The following is a 21,797-nucleotide window of genomic DNA, read 5'->3' on the forward strand; positions in this document are numbered from 1 at the left end:
CCACCCAAGTTTTCAAGAGGGTTTCTTAACGCCGTAAACAAAAGAGAAAAAGACACGTCTTGCCCGACACTAAAACCTAAAGGCTCTAATTGTAATTTGCATGACCTCCTCTGCCAGAGACCACGTCTAACGCCGTTGAGCGGCAACAGTCACTGCCTCACAATCACAGAGCTTCCTTCTTTCTCAGCTCTCCCTCTCTTTCTGTCTCTCGCGCGTTGAGATGGAAAACCATAGCTTTTGTAGCAGCAGTAAGACCAATACCAACAACCCCAACGTCACAGTGCAATGGAGAGCCGAAGAAGCCATAGCTGGCAACGCTGAAGCTCTCGAAGCTCTCAGAGAACTCATCATCTACCCTCTTCTCTATCCGCGTGAAGGCCAAACTCTCGGTCTCAAAGTACACATAACAAAAACTCACTTTCTCTTTATTTTCCTACCTTTGCTCTTGTATCTGATTAACTGGTTTCTGGGTTTTCATTCAGTGGCGTCGAGGTTTGCTTCTCTACGGTCCACCGGGCACCGGAAAGGTATTGAATCATTACTTCCTCTAAGGCTTTCTTTATTTGTTTGCTCATTTTCAAAGTTGCAACATTGGTTGCAAAGTTTGTATTTGTATAAATTTCTTTTCTTTTTCATGTTAGACAAGCTTGGTACGAGCAGTGGTTAAGGAATGTGGTGCACATTTAATTGAGATCAGGTACCCTGTTAATTCTTTAATCTCTGTATTGATCTTTGGGTTCAAATGAAATGATGTCTTTTACAGTGTTGCTCTTTACTTGGATAAGTTATGATCATATTATGTTCTCATGGTTTTGATTTCTTTTATTAAGCTCTGTCTTGTTTTTATGGTATTTTCTGTACAGTCCACATTCTGTTCACAAAGCACATGCTGGAGAAAGTGAGAAATTTTTACGGGAGGCTTTCTCGCAGGCTTCATTGCATAAATCGTCAGGCAAGCCATCAGTTATCTTTATAGATGAAATAGATGCACTCTGTCCTCGCCGTGATTCTAGGTAAAAACCAATTATGCTACAGAGAACTCCAATGTATCCTACCTTAAAAATCTGATCTTTTAACTTTATAAATTTACACCCAAAAAAAAAAAGCTACTGGTTTATGCTGGCTATTTTCCCTTCAGTTTTCTCCAATCTTTGGGCATTCCCCAGTTAATATGTTTAAGTTATGTTTCAATTGCAGAAGAGAGCAAGATGTTCGCATAGCTTCTCAACTCCTTACGCTGATGGACTACAAGATGTCCTTGGCATCCATACCACAAGTTGTTGTTGTTGCATCCACTAACAGGTAATTTTTTTTTTCCATCTCCTAGAATTTATGATGTGATTGTATCTGGTTATTAACCAGTTGATAATGTGTAGGCATTTCTACAAAATTCGATTGTTTGATGAGTGCTATGATCTGTTATTTTGTCATGGTTTTGAACTTTCTGATACTCTGTCCTCGTAAAGTTTTATGCATTATGTTCATCTCATTGCCAGTTAGCTAATTTGCAGAAGAGCTCATGGCTTTCTCATTGTTATTAATATTCTATCTGGCACATATGTAGGTTTTGTTACTTATGACCATTCCTTTAATTCTTGTATATAATTCCATTTTATATTCTAAATGGATTAATATTTGTTACGTACAAAGAGCTGAAGCAATCGATCCAGCACTAAGAAGATTTGGGCGTTTTGATGTTGAAATTGAAGTTACTCCACCTACTGAAGAAGAACGCATTCAAATTCTCAAGGTGAGAGTGATGCTTAAAATATTTTTTTAAGCGAGAATTCGGGATTACTATTTTTTTTTTGGTAACGTTGATCAACTTATCATATTGATCAAATTGCCAACGTTATTCCTTTTAAACATCCAGTTGTTGTCAAGATAGTTTAATAGAAATTCAAGAAATATGAGTGGAAGATACACTTATAACTATGCTTATGATCGCTCAGCTCTACACAAGAAAGCTTCATTTGGATTCCAACGTTGACCTCCAAGCCATAGCTGCATCTTGCAATGGATTTGTTGGGGCTGACCTGGAAGCTTTATGTCGTGAGGCTGCTATGCCTGCAATTAAAAGAAACTTAGGTGCAAATAAAGATGCTGGTGTGTTTAGCTTAACAACAGAAGACTGGAAGCATGCAAGGTCTGTGGTTTGCCCAAGTATAACAAGAGGTGTTACGGTGGAAATCCCCAAAGTGACTTGGGAAGATATAGGAGGATTAAAAGATTTGAAGGTGCGTAAAGTTTTGTGTTTATCTTAGTCTGAACTCTCACAATACTAATTATATCTCACCTTCTCATTGACAGAAAAAGCTCCAGCAAGCCGTTGAGTGGCCTATTAAACATCCTTCAGCGTTTACAAGGCTGGGAATATCACCCATGCGTGGAATTCTTCTCTATGGTCCTCCAGGATGTTCAAAAACCACCCTTGCTAAAGCTGCTGCACATGCTGCCCAAGCTTCTTTTTTTTCTTTGAGGTTTGAACTTCTTTCTTAGATTGAAAAGTTTGATCTGCTTATTTAGAAAGAAGCTGCTCACCTTAAAGGCCATTGAAACTTTTACAATTACAATTAGTCTATTTGACAAAGTAGAAGAGTTGCATGCCTGAATTCATAAACTTTGAATCAGTGGTGCAGAATTGTTTTCAATGTATGTTGGAGAGGGTGAAGCTTTGCTGCGCAATACCTTTCGGAGAGCTCGCCTTGCAGCACCCAGCATAATACTCTTTGATGAGGCGGATGTTGTTGGTGCCAAAAGGTTAGTAACTTAGTATGTTGCAGTTATAGGATTAATATGCACATTGATGATTTGTTATTTTGTGTATTGGAACAAGTACACTTAATCTAATGAGAATTCCATGATGAGCTTCTACTTACATACAAGTCTCATAACTTTTTTGTTTAACTTAAATCGGCAGAGGTGGGAGTTCAAGCAACAGCAGTACCGTTGGAGAAAGGCTTCTATCTACTTTGCTGACTGAAATGGATGGTTTAGAAGAGGCCAAGGTAAGCACTATAGCCCATTAAATTCTTTTACTTCTGCAATAATTTTAAAATTAATTTGTGATACGTATCCATGCTGCATTAGTTCTCATTTCCTGTGGCTTTAAATTGTAGTCTCCTTTCGTTTTCAGGGAGTCTTTGTTTTGGCTGCTACGAATCGTCCTCATGCGATTGATGTTGCATTAGTTCGCCCAGGACGCTTTGATTTGGTAAGAAGTTTGTTCTATCATGTGACTATGCCATGTTATGTGTCACTTATTTTTTCCAATTTTTTTCTTTTCGTTCTTGTTGTGGTTGAGGTCCTTTCTCATGGTCTGGTTGTCGAGGTGTGAGACAAAATTCTAGAAAACAAAATTTGGCATGGTGTCAAAGAGATAAGTTAACTCCGTTATGTTTTGGAACTTCTAGGCACTCTTTGTACAACCACCAGATTTAGAAGGTCGATATGAGATACTTCGGGTGCATACTCGTAACATGAGCGTAGGAGATGATGTTGATCTCAAACAAATAGCAAAAGATACTGAGCTATTCACAGGAGCCGAGCTGGAGGGTCTATGTAGGGAAGCTGGAATAGTGGCTCTGAGGGAAGACATATCTGCCACAGTTGTGTGCCATCGCCATTTCCAGACTGCAAAAGATTCTTTAAAGCCGGCATTAACCAAAGCCGACGTGGATTCATATTTGGCATTTAGTACTCATTAGAATCAAGTGCAGAACATGAAAAGTGCAAAAGGACTTCTTATGCGCAAATGCAAAACAAACCCAGCCCAGCATATACTATCCAGTAGCTACTACCTGAAAGAGTTAGGTTTTAATTAACTGCTATGTACATAATTGGTTATTTGGTACTGCTGTCCTCAGCTTTAGTTTTCTTAGCTTTTGAGAATATTGTCTCCATTTGTTTCCTACCCCAAAAAGAAGGCTCTGATGAACTGAATATTATATATATATATAGGCCAATCTGTTATGAAAAATGGTTTTGGTGTTTAATTATAATTATTCCTGACTGACAGGATCCTTTTTAGAGAAGCCCAATTTCTGAAAGACAATTTTTGGGTGAGATAAAAGGTCAATGAGAACGACCAAATAATCTTTTCAAATGAATCTTCATAATTTGTTTCATATCATTTTCTGTGAAATAAATATTTCGTGATGAAAATAGTATTTTTGGGACATTATGTTCTCCATACCTCAGCTGTTTAGGACCATATCATTTTTTTCGATACAACCTATGATCTAAATTACTCTAAATTAATTTTATTTTATTTTATTAACTCCGAGTAATACACTTTAGAAATATTTTTAGCAGATGTGGATGTACTGATGGAATTCTCGAATGTATTTAAAAGCCCATAAATTGATTATTATTGGGCCATCCCACCCCACTAAAATAAAATTTTACACTTCACGTTACTAAACCGGTAAAACCCTTCGACCAAAAGATTAACGGTTACAGTAAAACCCCAGCCCTCTTCTTTCTTTCTTCTTATTCGGTTCTGCAACTTCACCGATTTTCCACAACTCCTTCTGAGCTTCAATGGCTCAAGGTCAAGGACGGCTGAACAGCTCTACCAAAAGCCCGAAAGGAAACTTGTCCGATGGTAATCGCAAGCTCGATGCCTTTTCCAAGTAAGCACCTTTTAGCTTCTTACTTTCTGTTTGGTTGCTCAGAAACTCAGGACATGCTAAAAATGTGCGATTTTGTTTTAGGAGGCAAACGCTTGCGCAGCACAGGAAGTCTCTTCCAATCGCTTCTGGTACTGAGACTACTTGCTTTAAATAATCGTTCTGTTTACGTTTTTTGTTTATTTTAGGAATGTAATATTGGTGTTGTTTAATTACCAGTGGATAAACGACTGGTTGAGGAGCTTCAGAAGCACGATACTTTGATTATTGTTGGTGAAACTGGAAGCGGAAAAACAACACGTATGCTCTTTTTTTCCTTTTTCCTTTTATTTTTGTAGCATGTTAGGAATTTTGTGCAAAGTATTTTGAAGTTCTGAGCTTGCAACTTGATGTTGTTTTCCCCATGGTATTTTTTTTTTCCCTAGAATTACCTCAGTTTTTGTACAATGCTGGGTTTTGCGGGGATGGGAAACTCATTGGGATAACTCAACCCAGGCGTGTGGCTGCTGTGACTGTGGCAAAACGGGTTGCTGAGGAATGTGGCGTAAATTTGGGTGAAAAGGTTGGTTACTCCATCAGATTTGAGGACATGACCTCTAGTTCGACAAGGATCAAGTACATGACAGATGGATTGCTACTGAGGTAGAACCTATTTATAACTTTGTTAGGCGTTATGTTTGCTCTCTAGCATTTTTCATCTAGAAGCTTCATGAACATACTTTACAATCAATTATGGCATATGTAGAGACGGTGCTCAGCAAGAAATTTGCTTTGTGGTTGGTGTGTGAAACCATTTTGGAGTCCGTCTAGAGTAAATTAATGTGGTTGACACTTGATATGTGTTCATATCAAGCTTTTTCATAATTCACGAATGTCCTCCAGTCTTTCTCTTCTCAGGTCTGAACTTATGTAATGGTTGGTGCACTTTCAGGGAAGCACTGTTGGATCCACATCTCTCTAGGTATTCAGTCATAATTGTTGATGAAGCTCATGAGAGAACTGTCCACACTGATGTGTTGCTAGGCTTGCTAAAAAGTGTACAAGATGCAAGGTCAAAATCCCTCAATAACCTCCAAAATACTAAAAACAAGAAAACAAATAATGACATACAATTGAAAGAAAACGGTGCTCAGGGCCTCAATTTTCTCAAGCAATACCAAGGAAGGACCCCGTTGAAGTTAATTATCATGTCTGCCAGCTTGGATGCACGAATTTTTTCCGAGTACTTCGGTGGTGCAAGAGCTGTTCACATCCAAGGGCGACAGTTTCCTGTGGATATATTTTATACTCTTCATGTTGAAAATGATTATCTAGATGCTTCGTTAGCCACCATATTTCAGGTATTTAGTGCTCTTTGTCAGTATTTGTGTCAAGCAAAAATTTTCTTGCAAGTTGCAAGTCTGTTTGAGTTTCTATGAGTGAGTAGAGTTCATTTGCTTTTGCTATGGATGATAGCCCCTTTAGCTTGTGGCATGCACAGAATATGCTCAGTATACCTTATGAATCTATTTTGAGCACTTTAAGCAGAAAATAGACCTTAAATGGTGATTCCTAAATAACACACATGTTCTTATATACGTATGTATGTGTTATTAGATTCATCTGGAGGAGGGACCTGGTGATATACTTGTATTCTTGACGGGTCAAGAAGAAATCGAATCTGTAGAAAGACTTGTCAAAGAAAGACTTAAACAGTTACCAGAAAACAGTAAAAAACTAGTGGCTGTTTCTATATTCTCATCTCTTCCTTCAGAACAGCAAATGCGAGTTTTTGCACCAGCCCCTCCTGGATTTCGTAAGGTAACTTAATGATGTTCATTAGCTTAGACATTTATCCTATATGAATAGGAAGCGTGAAGATGTATTGTGATTGTCGCATAACAAATTGTTTAGTGTAGAGCAATACATATTTTTGGAAATAGGTTTATGATATATATTCATCTGTGTATTCATTTCTTTCTATCTAATCGTGTTACATTGTTCTGTTAGGTAATATTGGCAACGAATATTGCTGAGACATCAGTCACAATATCTGGAATAAAGTACGTTATAGATCCTGGGTTAGTAAAAGCACGTTACTATGACCCAAACAAAGGGTTGGAATCTTTGGTTGTTGTTCCAATTTCAAAAGCACAAGCTCTTCAAAGGAGGTAGGCATGGCTGGCCAGTTTTGGGGGATCTAACAAGAATTCTTTAAATAAAAATATCATTTTAGAGATAATAAAGCTATTCAATTTACGTTTATGTTATACAAACTGTTAGAATTCTTTGGAAGCTCACTGTTGTGAACACTTTTAAACAGTGTAGTATCATATCGTTTAGTTGATGACCCTGATATTTGAACTGATGCTTAAGAACAGATAACTTTTTATGATACATAATTTTATTGTGCAGTGGGCGTGCAGGGCGAGAAGGACCAGGGAAGTGCTTCCGCCTCTACCAAGAGGATCAATTTGGGAAATTTGAGGATTCAACAAAGCCAGAGATCAAGCGGTGCAACCTCTCTAATATCATTTTGCAACTTAAGGCTCTGGGTGTTGATGATATCAGTGGATTTGACTTCATAGAAAAGCCTACAAGGTAAGATTTTGGATAGGTTTTGTCATTTGTTTCTTTTTAATGATGAGAAAGCAAATGGCTGCTTTAATTGATTTTTGTCAAGCAGTTAGTTTAGTTCTTCTAATAAATATTGATTTATTATCTATCAAAGAAATTTATCATACATGAATCTATTACACATTTGAACAGGTCGGCTATTGTCAAATCACTAGAGCAATTGTTCCTGCTGGGTGCTTTAACAGATGACTGTAAATTATCAAATCCAGTTGGACGCCAAATGGCTGGCCTTCCCTTAGACCCAATTTATTCAAAAGCTCTAATCCTAGCAAGTGAATTCAATTGCCTGGAAGAGATGCTGATAACTGTTGCAATGCTCTCAGTAGAATCTATATTTTATAGTCCCCGTGACAAAAAAGAAGAGGTACTTGTGTATGATTCATTACCTTTTTGTCCTTGTTAATTTCTCATAGGTTATATAGATGGAAAGTATAATAGAAGTGAGTTGATGAGTTGTTTGTCAAAATATCTTTTTCGCATAAGGGTGATGGTAAGCCATTTGATTGAATGAGTAGAAGTAGAAAAGTCAAGCATGGATATTATGGGGGGTCATTCGGTGAATGGTGTAATGCAATGGTGGATTAACATTCCATTCTTGAGTTTTCATTCTCCATTTCCATTATGATCTCACAATTTGGTGAACTCTTGGTCTTAATCCTGTTGCTTTAGTAATATGAATAAAACTATACTATTATCTCTTTTTATGATCTCACAATATTACTTTTACTTAAAAGCGCTATATATTTCTTCCTTTTGGCAGTCGAGAACTACAAAGAAATCATTTGCAAGTCCAGAGGGAGACCATCTCACTTTGGTTAATGTATATAGAGCGTCCAATGAGTTCTTGGAAAAGAGATCAGGTCTTAGTAAAGAGAAGCGTGAAAAAGCTTTCCGAAAATGGTGCAAGGAAAATTTCATTGATAGTCGCTCCCTGAGGCATGCTCGTGACATTCACAGGTTGGCTATTTCAATTCCTTGTTGAGCTATGGACATGTTTCAGCTGGTCTCACACAGTCGCACTAGGTTTTTTTGCCACCCTTATGGAAGATCAGCGCGTCTATTAATGGTGTAGATCCAATAAATTAGCTTCTCTAAATTTAATAGGTGTTTTTTTGCAGCCAAATTCGACGAAATGTTGAACAAATGGGTCTTCGTGTTGCCTCTTGTGGTGACGACGTGCTTCAGTTTTGCAGATGCCTTGCAGCTTCTTTCTTCCTCAATGCAGCTTTAAAGCAGCCTGAGGGATCATACAGGTCTTGATCTTACCTTGACATGTTTTGAAATTCTTTTGGCTGTTTTCTTTAGGTTCCAAAACTTGTACCCTTTTTATGTGTATTATTTAATTCTCTCTTTTTGTCATGCTCGACCTCACACATTTACCTAACCAAATGACAGGGCTTTAGCAAACGGTGAGATAGTGTCAATCCACCCATCTTCCGTGTTTTTCAAGAACAAACCAGAGTGCCTAATTTTCAATGAACTAGTCGAAACTAATCGTAAATACATCCGCAACACAACTAAGATCGATTATTTGTGGTTAACAGAGCTTGCTCCTCAATTCTATGCCGTGCAGAATTGAATGTAGTGCGGAGAGGTATGCTTATTGGATTATTTGGGAATGCTGTTGTTGGATTCATTATCTGTAATCCTCCAGTTCTAATCTTCTTCTCTTCGGTCTTGGCTATAGATGACATAGGTAGTATATAACCTTAAGGCCTTGTTTGTTAGGGAGGACTAGACTGGACTAAGTTCTTACAAGTACCATATTACATGCAGGTATGAACAAGATACTTTCCACCTTGGATGTAATGTCATATAACTTGTTTGAAAGCTCTACTCTGGCTCTCCTATTTCGATGCCTGATCCTGACATGCAACAAGGAGAGTGGTTAAAGGACTGGTGACCTTGATGTCTGATGCTGGCATAACTAGTTACTGTTTAATGTTGAGAGAAGCGACTTGATGATGAGAGTTACTCGAAATATGGACCTTGGTGACGATGATGTGTTTTGAGGGTCCATCTGTTGCCTGCTTGAACTGGAAGATTTTTGAAAAGCTTCTTAATTGTTTCCAGCCATTGATATACACAACTAGGAGAAAATCCTGTAATGGCTTCACGATTGCAATACGACGTGAAGCACTATTGCTTGTGTTCAGAAAACAGGCTGCTACAGTTAGGCATCTAAGCTAACTAAATCCAAGTTGGATGCGGGTTATTTTCTCTGGTATTTCTACATTGTTTCAGTGAGAATACAATTAACTGTTGATGATATAGATGGGGTAATGATATAGCCTTGTACCAAGTCAGGAGGAATACGTACACTGATAAATCCAATACATTTATTCTCAGTTATGCATCTTTTCTTTAATATAACTCTGTTATCTTATGTGTTAAGTATTATTGATTTTTGAATTTTTGTAAGGTCAATGAGGCTACTACAAAGTATTTACTCATGGGTGGGGCAAGCTCTTCTATTCTGGTTCACGGTTGGGTCAATCATGTGAGTTTGGTCTGAACTTTCGATCCAACATGGGAGTTTGACTTGAGTTGGAAGAATCCAAAAACAAAGAAATTTGAAAAGTCAAGCAAACAGAGGCCCGGAAACAACAATAAATAAAAGAAAAGTCTTCATTCAACTATCACGAGCAAATATGAAGGGGCTTCCTCTAACTTGTACAAACCATGGAATGGCTTGTTGCTGAAATAATTAAGAGTATTTATCGTTGCATCTTAAGTTTTAGATTCGATTTCCTCCTCCGGCTGTGTATCAAAATAAAACTTGTACAAACCATTATGATCGCTCCTAATCTAACAAATTGTAAACAATGTTATTGGCCCCTCTGGCTATGGGACTTTCGGAAGCTGACCATTTGGTCAAAATAAATGGCTAGACAGAAGAAGAAGAAAACAAAAAGAATAAATTCTTCTGTTTTGCTTTTTAACAAGGGAATTGAATTAACCCCACTCCAATCAATCCTCTGATTTCAAAGCGCTTTTCTTTGACTTTAATAAATTACACAAAAGTTCCATTTGTATATTTGAAACACAAACCCTTTTGTAACTTTTTCTTCTCTCTCTCGTTTTCCACATTAAACTTCTTGTAGCTAGTTTTTTAATACTAGCTACAACAACAACAACAACTTGGTCAAACTTTGTGTTTCCTCTATCTACTACATTAGCATTCCCATCACATTAATAATGCTTCATATTCCGACTCTGAGGCTCTCTGTCATTCTCTGAAAGCAAGAAAATGGGGAACTCATTGGTATGTTTCTCACCATCACACAAGAAACCCAACAACAACAACAACTTCAACAGAGAGCCGTCCAAACGCTCACCATACTCTTCACCTTTCTTGTCCTCCATTGCTAGCACTAGAAGATCAAACGGTTCAAGCAAGAAGAAAGAGATGCTTGCGGATGATTTGCTGCTTCAACAGCAAGCAATAGAGGCTGTTCTGCTGTTCCAGAACCACCAGAAGAACGCTTCATCGATACCGCTTAACCGATCCACTTCCGTGGTTTATCCCTCTCCTGGCCAACAGAATCAGAGCTTTACAAAAAGCTCCAGCTCTAGGCAACGTTTGCGTTCGGATGCTGTCAGCTTTCAGCCCCTAGAGCTTGTTGATAAGCAGGTTTGAACATGTTTGCATATGCACTTAGCCTCATCCAAAGTTATTTCATTCTCATTCATATAAGGATTTTGGGAAACTAATGACTGGTAAATTATTTTCTCTGTTTATAGCAATCTACACTCATATCAAGAATCATATGATCCAAATTTAAAGCTGGGAATTGGAATACTAGCAATTAAAGTCTCCTATCTCTCTCTCTCTCTCTCTCTCTCTCTCTCTCTCTGAATGAACCTTTAGGAACAGTGCACTGAGTTCGTCAACGCCGTGGACCAATTCTTGGAGCAATTTTTTTTTTTTGGGTCTGATTCTTGGAGCAATTTGCAGTACGGCTTAGTTAGGCAGAACCGTACGTTAACTGGGTTATACTATTTAAACTGCATTATGTCACCTTACATGACATGTTTTGTTTTGTGCTAGTTTTGCATTTGCTGTAAACTACATTTTGGCATCATGTTTGGATTTGTTGGACGGTTGAATATTTCAGCTCCTAAGGATTGGTTAAATAAGTTTGATCAATTCCAAGCTTGCGTCCAAAATTCCACATTGGATGCTGCAAATATCTTTACCTAAGATATGACATGTCATGGTTTAACTACAGAGCAACAACATTTGACTCTGCATATTTTTCATATATTCAAAGAAAATAAGTCTTTTTCGGCTCAATTGCTTTCACAGTTTTGAACTTATGTAAGTTTATTTCATTTATAGGATGTAAAGACTGATGGTCTGGAAACCAATCATTTCATCCTTGTTCATGGAGGTGGCTTTGGTGCTTGGTGTTGGTATAAAAGCATGACACTTTTAGAAGAAACTGGGTTCAAAGTTGATGCAGTTGACTTGACAGGTTCTGGAGTTCACTCCTTTGATACCAACAGCATTACAAGTCTTGCACAATATGTAAAGCCACTCACTGACATGCTTGAGAAACTTGGGGATGGGAAGAAGGTTTCTGCTCTCTCTCTCTCTCTCTCTCTCTCTCTCTCTCTCTCTCTCTCTCTGTGACTCTGTGATATGAATATGATAGATGATTAATTTTAATGTACTAGGAAATAATTTTTTTTATCCTCTAAAATGCAGGTAATTCTGGTTGGACATGACTTTGGTGGCACATGTATCTCATATGTAATGGAGTTGTTTCCATCAAAAATTGCAAAAGCCATATTCATTTCTGCAGCAATGTTAGCTAGTGGGCAAAGTGCTCTCAATCTGTTTGCTCAACAGGTAGGGGGAAAATAGATAAGAGAAAACAGCACAACAATTATAATTGCATTCAAGTATTTTATGTTCCTCTTCTTCATAAATTGAACTAGTTTATCGTGTTAATGCAGACCGGGTCGAATGATCTGATGCGACAGGCTCAGATTTTCTTGTATGCCAATGGGAAGGATCAACCTCCAACAGCCATTAATCTTGACAAAAAATTGGCTGAAGACTTATTGTTCAATCAAAGTCCTGCAAAGGTATATATAGCTTATAGCATGGCGTGATCTGCTTTCAAAAAATGTCACAATTTATTCAGTGTTGATATTGAAGCTTTTATTTATGTTCCTTCCAAACCAGGATGTTGCATTAGCATCAGTGTCCATGAGGCCAATCCCTTTTGCACCAGTGACAGAGAAGCTCTCTCTTTCCGGCACGAATTACGGCTCTGTCAGGCGGTTCTTCATAGTCACTCAAGAAGATCATGCCATAAGCGTTCCTCTACAGGAGACCATGATCGAATTAAACCCTCCGGAACAAGTTTTCCGGCTAAAGGGCTCTGATCATGCACCTTTCTTCTCAAGGCCACAGGCTTTGCACAGGATATTAGTAGAGATATCCCAGATTCCTCCAATTTAGGCATGAGCTGAGCTGCCATTACACCAGATATAGCATGTTCAACAATGCAGCACATAATAAGTCAAGTGTTCAGTGTATTGAGGTTTATTTTCCTGTCACCGCATATAGAAAGTGTACATATATTTTTGTGTGCTTCACTTCTGTACATCCAGCTAATATTTATAACAGCAAAAATATTTATGGTAAATTACTTGAAAACAAGGGGTAGATTAGAAGCATCATGTGAATTTTATGTTTTGGCAGGCTTAGGTTTAAATTTGCCCAATCAGTAACAGAGAATTTTTTGGCCTATTTACGTGTATTGTAAGTTGGTAATTATGGTTTACACATGATGCATGGCCTACAAATGGAATGTGCCAGCAGGTGGGTTACATCAAATGCCTCACTGGCATAACATTTTATCCCAATTACTTACCTAAGGATTAAAATACTCCCAAAAATGGAAAGAATACCCTGTATTGTATTGTATTGTATATCAACACATTATTATTGGTGGTGGTTTGGTTTAAAACTTTAAATACATTTGAACTTATTCCTATTATATTTTTAAAATTTTAAAATAAAATAAAAATCTTAAGTTTCCCTCCCTATATGCAACTCAAAAGTAATTAGGACCGAATTATTTATCTATCTATATATATAAAGTAAAAGGTAGAGAATGATGAAACATTCAAAATGCCAAAAAATACCCTTAGCTAATGTAAACATTAAGAATTGAAATTATTAATTAAATGATGATATTATGATAAATTCAATCACTTTCATACTAAAAAAAATTTAAATTAAAAGAAAAATTCATATAATAGATCCTATTTTTATGGAACACAACTGCCTATTATCTTTTTTCATTCTAAAATAAATTAAAAAATTTTTTTAAAAAAAAACCTCTGCACGAAAACGCGTGCGGAGATCAACAGTTAGTAGATAGATAATAATACATGTTAAACTTGTTAAATATTGTATTTAAAAAAATAAACAAAGGTGAAAATTCTTAATAAACAAAAGGCGGAAAGCAGAGACTAATCACTTTCAACGACGGTAAAATACTTTACTTCCCCACTTACATTCACAATTGGGTTATTGCCTTTGCTCCCGCCATGTCGTTTTTATTTTAAAAGGTGAAAGTGAAAAGCTTCAAAATTCAAAATTTCAGGAAAATTTATAATGAAAATCTTGGTTACAAACGGTTTTTTTTTTTTTTTTTTTTTGGTGAATTGGTATTTAGTATCGTATAAATGAACACTCAATTTTTAAGAATTAAAATAAAATAAAAATAGAAAAACAGTGAGTGTATGTACTCATATATATAACGCATAGATTTGGCGTAGCTTATGCTGTCTCAGTACTAAGGTTACAGTGTTTTTCACTCCCTCTGCTTCACAGCTTTCCCTCCAGATCTGATCCCAACAACCAGGTACCCTACCCAGCCCTATCTCTAACCCTAGATCTCTGCCTCTTATCTCGGATTTAGGTTTCAGTGTTTCAATCACTGGGTTGTGCTTTCAATTCCTTACCTTTAATCGATTTCACTGTTTTTGATTTGATGCTTTCTCTTGTTCTTCTCGCTGTGTTTTTTTATAATGAATATTTGATATTTCTTCAGTTGATTTTGTGGGTGAAATTGTGGCCCGGCACTGATTAGCATGTTGAGGTTCATTTCTTTTGGTAGATCTATATATGTTGCTTTGTTCAAGTGTGTGATTGAGACATTTCTCTTGCTTCGGTTTGGGATTTCTTGGCTGTGCAGTTTATGGTGGATCTGTTTATTTTCCCCTTTTTTGTACCGAAAACTTTGTGGATTTGAGCGTACATTTTGCTGAATTATGCGTCTTTGTGTCTAATTTAGCTGAAATGATCATTTGGGTATTAAATAGTGAAGTAAACTTTCAAAAATAAAGAGAGCTGGAATGGTTTGGCCTACCAAACGCCCCATGCTTGAGCCTTTTTTCTGATGAAGGCAGAAGCCTACCATGCGGATACTAAGAGATTTTTTTTTCTTTTCTCCCGGATTTATTGTAAATGTTTTGTTCTATAAAATGGATCAACAATAGGCTTGTTCGATTTCAAAGCATTCCAAGACATTGAAGCAAATAGTGATAAGGTCCTTGTTATAAATTTTCCTGCTGGCATATGACTGATGGTATATGTTTGAGGCTTCCAGTAGCAATCAATGGTATAATATCTTGCAATGTTTGTTCTTTTTCCCAAACATCTATTCTAACTATCTACTTGTAACACAGAGTGTAGGGTTATCTAAGAAGAAGTTGGAGAACATGGGTCGTGGAGTTAGCAGTGGTGGGGGACAGAGTTCTTTGGGCTATCTTTTCGGGAGTGGGGAGGCTCCAAAACCGGCCGCAAACAACACCCAAGCTGCACCAATTCCAAACGAAGGGAGGGTTGTGACTAATGAGCCTGCTTCCAAACCTACTGCTCCTCCTCCTGCTCCTGAGCCAGTAGATATCACCAAGCAGATTCCTGCTGGCATCCACAGTACTTCTTCAAACAACTACATGCGTGCAGATGGCCAGAACACTGGAAACTTCATTACGGTATGGTTTTCCTGCTTGTCTATACTATTTTAGATGCAGTGTTCATACATTTTTTATTATTAAATGTTAGATCAAAATGTTGCTCTCTGTTTTCTTTTGTGTTTTTCAATTTCATTCATAGGATAGAACATGACATGTAAAATGCGGGTCTTGATTAACAACTTTAAACATCTTAGCATTTTGCTAATTTGGTAAAACATTCTTCCCCATGTTGTAAAAAGGTTCAAGTTTCAACCTAGAAGTATTTCTCATCTACACCATCTAACATTTTAAGATTCACCCGTCTTTCCTCCCCTTCCTGCCCCTGTACCTTCTCCCTCTCTCCCTCCCTCAAGGGTAGCACACAGGAGTAGTGAACCTGTTCCTGATTGGATTGTGCTTCCCGACCTTTACTTCACCTAAGTACTGACACAGATAGGGCTTGTTCCGGTGTTTGATCACTTATTGTGCCACCGTAAACTTGTCTTTACAGCTCAAAACACAGTTGGTTGTAATGTCTTTTTGTGTGTTTTATTATGTCGGTATTGATTTTCCTTGTGTGCAGGATCGACCCTCGACTAAGGTCCACTCTGCCCCAGGTGGTGGTTCTTCTCTGGATTACCTCTTTGGTGGACCAGGTGGCAACTGAGACATGCCTTCGCATTGTTGAATTTTGTGGAACCTCTATTTTGGATGAGGCAATGCCTTCCATCCTTTATATAAACAATTATGACTTTTATGGATTCTGTGATGTAATATAGGTGTTGTGGTTGTTGGGATCATTCAATCAAAGAGTGCTCTTTTTCAGATGCATAAACCATCTGATACAGATTTCCTTGTCATGGACAAAGCAGCATTTCCCTAGTGCATATTTGGTGTTTTCTCTGTTATTTTCCCAGTGATTAATTTCTGTTAGCCATCTTTACGTGGTCATTTTTGTTGTTTTGAAATTCAAGTGGTGGTGATAATCGGTAAAATTTAAATTTTCTTTTTGAATGTCATGCCTTTCTTTTGCGTTGACAGGCTCATGTGATCCCCTGTCTCTCGTGTTCCCAGTTCTCACATCGAAGTTATAAAAGTTATAAAAGAAAAATAAAATAATAAAACAAATAAGAAGAAAGGAAAAAATAGAAAACCACTATTTGTGACGGAAATACAATTTTGATTAACCAGTTTCAGAGGCAATGCAACAAATCAGGAATAAAAGATCCAACTATGAAATGATTAGACGTGCTGGCAAGGACTAGACATAATTTACATGAGTTATCTTGTCCCACGATATTCAATTTCTGCAGATTGAAATCATACGGTAATTCTCGATGTGTTCAAACAAAATTTAGTCTCTTAACCAGTTCATGCGCTCAAGAAATCTACAGTTTCTCTCCCATACCAGATTAAGCTGCTCGGGTTTGTTTAGGAACAGCAGGAGCAGGAATTATGCCCCATTTTCTCCGAACATCCTCTAAGTCCTCATGAAAGTGCTGCTCATAATATATACACATGAGATCTGTGCATTGCATTCCGGCTCGGATGGCCCAAGGAAAGTAGTGTTGAAAGAACAATTTTCTTTGCTTCTCACTGAATCTTGCCGACCCCCCTATAACGGACATCAGGCACATGGGAAGGTACATTTGCTCAAACTCTATTACCTTGAGTGCCGATTCACCCATCAAGTTCGTTGGAAGGCCAAAAAGGGTGTGCCAGAAGTCGTGCACCTCGCGAGCCCTCATGGCCACGTATGCAAGCTCGTCCGTTTCCATGAACCGCACTGGCGGTCGATCATCTGGGGAGAAGTTCCTGGACCCCATGAACTTTGCATAGGCCGCACCAAATGTGTTTTCTGGTAGATCCCAAGCATAACCCACTTTTACGGATATTACACGGGGTTGCTCCAATAGTACAGCCTGTGAAAAAAGAAATGCATTGGTGTTAGAATAACAAGAGGAAGCTGTTGAGAAAATAGAATTTGCAAGAAACAAAGATTGCTTCATTTTTTATCTGCACAACAAACATATAATGTTTTTGAAGTACTCATTCCATAACATTTTGATATTTGGTAAATACAAAGTACAACAGTGAGTTACATATGACGAATCAGCGTAATTAAAAGCTCATTACAAGTAATCATACGAAAGCATTATGAGTGGTAGTAGTTTTCCATGTTTCCATTAGCTTTCATACAAATATAAACTAAGAGCAATAGCACTCAATACTCAGCAGTCAGTAACATGGAAAACAATATTGCCATTTTTACATGAAAGGCTAAAATATAACTTCAATTTGCCAGGATGTGTACCGTCAATAACCCAAGTAGCAATTTTCTCCATAAGTAATTATCTAAGTAGCGTTAGCAGCTAATATGTGTCATTTTCCTTGCTAAGATAGGCACGAAATGCTCAGTTCATGCCACTTTTCTATCAAAACAAGCAGAGTTTCAAAGAACATGTTACCGACTCAAAAATTAACCCAAAACTCCAACACCCTCATTAACAAAACACAAGGCAGATAGCCAGGCAGAAACAACAGGAATAATTTGAGCAAGTTTTTTCTGAACAACTTCCATATACTATTATGTAGAACATATTATCATTTGATTAGATCATTGTCTACTGATAAATAACCAAATAACAAGGTAAAGGGTAGACAAGAGGCTTTACCCTGCCTTCAGGGCTCTTCTTCATTCTTTCAAGAACTCTTTCAAATGCAGGCTTCCCAGTTGTCTCTCCAAGAGCTGCTATGAGGTCAGCTCTTCTTGGGTCCAGCAATGCGCCCACAGCCGAGCCAACCGCAACGGTTGCCTGCTGCCACCGGTTCAGCCGAACACGAGCACTTCCTATCATGGCAACTCTCCTCTTTTACTTGTAATCGTCACCCCTACCGACAGAATGTAGCACAACACTTAGCCTTCACAAGCACAAAACAAATTGAGATATTGCCAATGAAACATTTTCACAAACAGTTTCGGAGCAAGAAGACATAAACTAATGAATACAGCATTCAAACAAACGTAATTCAAAATAACCTTCACACAAGGGATTGAAGCGCCCAAATTTGTGAAGCATTGATTGTTTTAATTACCTTGCTATTCGGAAATTAAGTAAAGATTAGCTAAGTAAGTAAGAAAACTATCGAAGACTGTAACTTCGCGATCCGATCCCTGAGGGTTACTAAGATCGCAAAAAAAAAATTCACTTTAAGAAAAACAAATAGTTACTGAGAAATTCGAGGAATAAAATTTGGGTATTTAATGCTAACGTCGAAAATATCCAAACTTCCATTAATTTTATCGTTAACCAAACAAAATTTTGGAGAAATTTGTGTTACCTGACTCCCTGAGTTTGGCAGACGAGCAACGCTTCGAATCTCTCTGCCTTCGGGCTTTGGGGCGGAATAAAAGCATCCATAATAATTCTCTCTATTTTTCAGTTAAAATTTAGTTAAAAATACTAAAAAGCTATTTTAAGAACTCTCTATAAAATTTCAACTTCAACCATACTTCCTAATTTTAAGAGTCATAAATATTTTTAATGTTTTTAATTTTTTTTAAATTCAATTTTTGAATAAATTATAGACACAAAAACAACAATAAAAAAATAATTTGCTTTAAATAAATGCTTAAAATAATATTAAATAAAGAAGCATTTAATTATAATGAGTCATTAGGAGTCCTTTCTCTCTCCTCAGATTTAGAAGCTCATAGAGGTCTCCCTATTTTAAAAGTTAAATAAGGAGCATAGTTGGAGATGGGTTTCTTCAATAGAAAATTAGTTAAATACCCATTTCTAGATATAAAACTGTAAATAAACCCTATACTATTTAATGTATATAAACATACCCAAAAATCGATTGTCGTTTTTTTCAATTCAACAGTTATATTGGATTACGATTTTGCCCTTTTACAATTTTGAGAAACAGCCGACTTAATTTTTTATTATAAATCTTTTATTTAATAACAATTATGTTGTAGATTGAAGAGGAATAAGAAGAAGAAGAGCATCGACCATGGCGATACATGCCCTCATGACTCGTGGAGCAGCTTGTGCGGCTCCAGGCTCATCTTCTTCCACCAATCCTTTCGATGCTCTAGGCAATGCTCTTATCGGTTCTTCTTCCAAGACTTAGGTTCGTTGTCTTCCTCGTTGCTTCTTTCACTTTCAATTTCTCTTCTCCATTTCGAATTTTCAATCCTTAACGGTGTCATTTTCTCAAGCTTTCGTTTGATTCACGACGCCCATAACTTATGGGTTGTAATTTTATCCAGACGCTCATGGCCACATGCTGCACCAGATCTGAGAGAAGGCTCACAAGGATGAGCTTAAGAAGAACGAAGAGACCATTTCAAAGTCAGTCGAATCATATTGGTATGATTCGGTTTGATTATCGCTGAAATTCGAAGCTCGTTGAGCAGTTTCTTTGCGATTTTATGATTAATTTGAATATGTCTATGGTTTTTTCCCTTAGTTTTGCATTTCGTTTACAAATTGAATAAATAAATTGATTTTAAAAAAATTGAGAATTACTTGCTTGCTTATTTGTGTTAGTTCTAATATGATTTGTAATGCTGGTACTGTGTTTCTAGTTCTTAGCAGAATGGTTGAGCATCTACATAAATATTTACTGTTTGTATGATGTACATGCTAAGCTACTGTTAGTTAGCAATTTTTGTTTCAATCTTACCACTGCTTTTGCTATTACAGAAGGATAATAATGTTGTTTACTTGTTAAAATTCATTTTTCAACGAGTTGAGACCTATAAATTATCTAGCCTGTTCTTGTTGCTGTATATATATTTTTTTAATGTGAAAATATATTGTATTATGCCTTTTAGGATAATGTACCGTTAATGAGGCCACTGTCAAAGCTAATCAATCTTAACAATCCAAATCTTGTCTTGTTTGTTGGAAAGGCACTTGTTGGAAATGATGTTGTTAATCAGCTTTCAAAGTTTAATCAGGTTTGAGCTCCATATTCATGGTTTTTTTTAGTATTGTCCAATTAGGGTTTGTTTGTTGGTCTCCATTTCTATTGAAAAATCTTCAGATGTATGGTTTTTGCTAAGTTGTTTATTGGGTTTCTAATTTATATATATACATATATATTTGAATTTCATGGGTCAATTTGGCCATTGGGCTTTTTGATGAAGTACTGCTCTATGCTACGAAATCGTATGATGGCTGACCCTTCCTTTCTTTTTAAAGTTGGGACAGAGGTTTGTTTTCGTGATCTTTCTTTTTGGTAAATAATGTTTTTGAGTAATTTTTGTTTCAAATCAAGGGACTGTAAATCATTAGTGCTCGTGAAAGAATTGTAGCCCTACATTTTTCACTGTAAATATCAGTAATTGAGTTTGTGTGTCATTGTTTGCATTGGTGATAGTCCTATGAATTCCATTAAATATACCTTGCCTTCAAATTGGACCATTACAATTGATAGTTGTTGATCTTGTTGAATACTGAAGAAATTTCTCTTCCTCGACTCTTTTGTAATACATATAGTCATAGATTCTTGTTGTGCAACATTTGCAGAAGTTTAGAAAAGGGAAAAGGATTTCTGGGCTGAGTTTGAGTTGTACGATGTTGATCTTTTGGTTGGAATAGTTGTTGACGTTGCTTTTGTGTATACTTGTATAGATAGTTGAATTACTCAGGACTAATTAAGCTTACCACTGGTAACTATTTTTTGTGTGATTTTTTAGGGGCGATCTGTCATATTAGTGGATGATACATTGAAAATCATAGCCTGCAGGTAAGATGTAGTCATTTGTTATCTGGTTTAATTGAAGATTTTTTATGGAGTTTTTTTATTTATGATTCTTAGTTTACATATGAATCTATGTTTCTGATGTGGGCTTTCGGTTGCTAGAGAACAACATAAGAAATTATCAGCTCTTGAGATGGAGTTGGCTGCAGCTAGACATGAGGGTTTTACTTCAATGCACTCCATAGAGATTAATGGAACTGATTATAAGAGAAGGTCACAAGTGGTGATCGGAATTTTTACAACCTTTGGTCGCAAAAACAATAGAGATGCAATTCATAAGGCGTGGATGGGAACAGGTAATGCATTAATCTTTCTATGGGCTCGCCTGTTTTTTGTTTTTGTTACAGTTAAATTTATTTTCTTTTTAATGTGGCACACATATGATTTGGTCTTGTATATAAATTCTTGAATGATAACAGATCATGTGCAATGTTGTGCAATGTTCCTGTTCAAGGTAAAACACCCCATTTGGAGTCACTTTTGTTCTTGGACATACCCCAAAAAGTGACCGGAAACAGCCGATCACGGCGGCCGAAGTTTCGGCCAATTTTCAAGTCGAAAATCGAACGTTCTAGAGCCAAAATCGATCGAAACTCATACATCCATCAGCTAGAACACGAAAAATAGCTGAGAAACCATACCTTACTCGATTGATTTGGTGGAGAATTGAGGGAGAACGAGGAGCTCAAAGTTCAAACTGGAAAATCGGCAAAAATGGCGATTTCCGGCGAACTCCGGCCACGGCAATGGCGGCGACGGGTCAGGCAATGACGGCAGTCGAGTGGTGGT

The 21,797-nt window shown here is 37.1% G+C and overlaps 5 protein-coding genes across 12 annotated transcripts; 4 read left to right on the forward strand and 1 right to left on the reverse strand.

Annotated features, from left to right (window-relative positions):
• The first annotated feature begins 51 nt into the window (after positions 1-51).
• On the forward strand, positions 52-3,956 carry LOC117626782 (cell division control protein 48 homolog B). Its single transcript, XM_034358628.1, has 12 exons — positions 52-397; positions 483-527; positions 642-697; positions 864-1,013; positions 1,198-1,302; positions 1,651-1,750; positions 1,953-2,237; positions 2,311-2,480; positions 2,632-2,760; positions 2,921-3,008; positions 3,137-3,214; positions 3,414-3,956. The coding sequence occupies exons 1-12, from the start codon at positions 221-223 to the stop codon at positions 3,705-3,707; spliced, it is 1,677 nt and encodes a 558-aa protein (XP_034214519.1). The 5' UTR covers positions 52-220; the 3' UTR covers positions 3,708-3,956.
• A 449-nt stretch (positions 3,957-4,405) lies between these two features.
• LOC117615180 (pre-mRNA-splicing factor ATP-dependent RNA helicase DEAH10) lies at positions 4,406-10,192 on the forward strand. 6 transcript variants are annotated; one of them, XM_034344213.1, is made up of 14 exons: positions 4,407-4,634; positions 4,716-4,762; positions 4,851-4,931; positions 5,057-5,273; positions 5,563-5,971; positions 6,228-6,431; positions 6,621-6,781; positions 7,026-7,211; positions 7,380-7,611; positions 8,008-8,204; positions 8,366-8,500; positions 8,643-8,656; positions 8,792-8,841; positions 9,024-9,140. In XM_034344213.1, exons 1-13 carry the CDS (start codon positions 4,543-4,545, stop codon positions 8,824-8,826), a joined length of 2,010 nt encoding a protein of 669 aa, XP_034200104.1. In that variant the 5' UTR covers positions 4,407-4,542; the 3' UTR covers positions 8,827-8,841; positions 9,024-9,140. The 6 variants fall into 6 exon arrangements, with proteins under 6 accessions (XP_034200103.1, XP_034200104.1, XP_034200102.1 ...); XM_034344212.1 differs by lacking the exons at positions 8,643-8,656; positions 9,024-9,140 and adding an exon at positions 9,670-10,192 and having other exon boundaries at positions 4,406-4,634; XM_034344211.1 differs by lacking the exon at positions 8,643-8,656 and having other exon boundaries at positions 4,409-4,634; positions 9,024-9,615.
• A 154-nt stretch (positions 10,193-10,346) lies between these two features.
• On the forward strand, positions 10,347-12,947 carry LOC117614639 (putative methylesterase 11, chloroplastic). Its single transcript, XM_034343519.1, has 5 exons — positions 10,347-10,881; positions 11,590-11,826; positions 11,959-12,102; positions 12,210-12,341; positions 12,442-12,947. Exons 1-5 carry the CDS (start codon positions 10,498-10,500, stop codon positions 12,718-12,720), a joined length of 1,176 nt encoding a protein of 391 aa, XP_034199410.1. The 5' UTR covers positions 10,347-10,497; the 3' UTR covers positions 12,721-12,947.
• Positions 12,948-13,993: 1,046 nt separating this feature from the next.
• On the forward strand, positions 13,994-16,138 carry LOC117632811 (protein SPIRAL1-like 1). The gene is made up of 3 exons (XM_034366403.1): positions 13,994-14,134; positions 14,961-15,269; positions 15,814-16,138. Exons 2-3 carry the CDS (start codon positions 14,994-14,996, stop codon positions 15,895-15,897), a joined length of 360 nt encoding a protein of 119 aa, XP_034222294.1. The 5' UTR covers positions 13,994-14,134; positions 14,961-14,993; the 3' UTR covers positions 15,898-16,138.
• Positions 16,139-16,369: 231 nt separating this feature from the next.
• LOC117613930 (ubiquinone biosynthesis protein COQ4 homolog, mitochondrial) lies at positions 16,370-18,655 on the reverse strand. 3 transcript variants are annotated; one of them, XM_034342547.1, is made up of 3 exons: positions 18,573-18,655; positions 17,906-18,122; positions 16,370-17,152 (listed from the first exon to the last, which is right to left on the reverse strand). In XM_034342547.1, the coding sequence occupies exons 2-3, from the start codon at positions 18,086-18,088 to the stop codon at positions 16,643-16,645; spliced, it is 693 nt and encodes a 230-aa protein (XP_034198438.1). In that variant the 5' UTR covers positions 18,089-18,122; positions 18,573-18,655; the 3' UTR covers positions 16,370-16,642. The 3 variants fall into 3 exon arrangements, with proteins under 3 accessions (XP_034198438.1, XP_034198437.1, XP_034198439.1); XM_034342546.1 differs by having other exon boundaries at positions 17,906-18,152; XM_034342548.1 differs by lacking the exon at positions 18,573-18,655 and adding an exon at positions 18,327-18,544.
• Between the last annotated feature and the right edge of the window lie 3,142 nt (positions 18,656-21,797).

This window comes from Prunus dulcis, chromosome 1, assembly GCF_902201215.1.
Source record: "Prunus dulcis chromosome 1, ALMONDv2, whole genome shotgun sequence".
In the NCBI taxonomy this organism is placed as follows: domain Eukaryota; kingdom Viridiplantae; phylum Streptophyta; class Magnoliopsida; order Rosales; family Rosaceae; genus Prunus; species Prunus dulcis.

What these genes read in the sequence shown, in the direction of transcription:
- LOC117626782 (XM_034358628.1), top strand. Translation starts at nt 221, where the DNA reads ATGGAAAACCATAGCTTTTGTAGCAGCAGTAAGACCAATACCAACAAC. An exon ending in TGTCCTCGCCGTGATTCTAG is followed by an intron (nt 1,014 to 1,197) that starts GTAAAAACCAAT and finishes TTTCAATTGCAG; the next exon opens with AAGAGAGCAAGATGTTCGCA. An exon ending in GCCCAGGACGCTTTGATTTG is followed by an intron (nt 3,215 to 3,413) that starts GTAAGAAGTTTG and finishes TGGAACTTCTAG; the next exon opens with GCACTCTTTGTACAACCACC.
- LOC117615180 (XM_034344209.1), top strand. Translation starts at nt 4,543, where the DNA reads ATGGCTCAAGGTCAAGGACGGCTGAACAGCTCTACCAAAAGCCCGAAA. An exon ending in CCCCTCCTGGATTTCGTAAG is followed by an intron (nt 6,432 to 6,620) that starts GTAACTTAATGA and finishes TTGTTCTGTTAG; the next exon opens with GTAATATTGGCAACGAATAT. An exon ending in CATGCTCGTGACATTCACAG is followed by an intron (nt 8,205 to 8,365) that starts GTTGGCTATTTC and finishes GTTTTTTTGCAG; the next exon opens with CCAAATTCGACGAAATGTTG.
- LOC117614639 (XM_034343519.1), top strand. Translation starts at nt 10,498, where the DNA reads ATGGGGAACTCATTGGTATGTTTCTCACCATCACACAAGAAACCCAAC. An exon ending in TAGAGCTTGTTGATAAGCAG is followed by an intron (nt 10,882 to 11,589) that starts GTTTGAACATGT and finishes TTTCATTTATAG; the next exon opens with GATGTAAAGACTGATGGTCT. An exon ending in AACTTGGGGATGGGAAGAAG is followed by an intron (nt 11,827 to 11,958) that starts GTTTCTGCTCTC and finishes TCTAAAATGCAG; the next exon opens with GTAATTCTGGTTGGACATGA.
- LOC117632811 (XM_034366403.1), top strand. Translation starts at nt 14,994, where the DNA reads ATGGGTCGTGGAGTTAGCAGTGGTGGGGGACAGAGTTCTTTGGGCTAT. An exon ending in ACACTGGAAACTTCATTACG is followed by an intron (nt 15,270 to 15,813) that starts GTATGGTTTTCC and finishes CCTTGTGTGCAG; the next exon opens with GATCGACCCTCGACTAAGGT.
- LOC117613930 (XM_034342547.1), bottom strand. Translation starts at nt 18,088, where the DNA reads ATGATAGGAAGTGCTCGTGTTCGGCTGAACCGGTGGCAGCAGGCAACC. An exon ending in AGAAGAGCCCTGAAGGCAGG is followed by an intron (nt 17,153 to 17,905) that starts GTAAAGCCTCTT and finishes CTTTTTTCACAG; the next exon opens with GCTGTACTATTGGAGCAACC.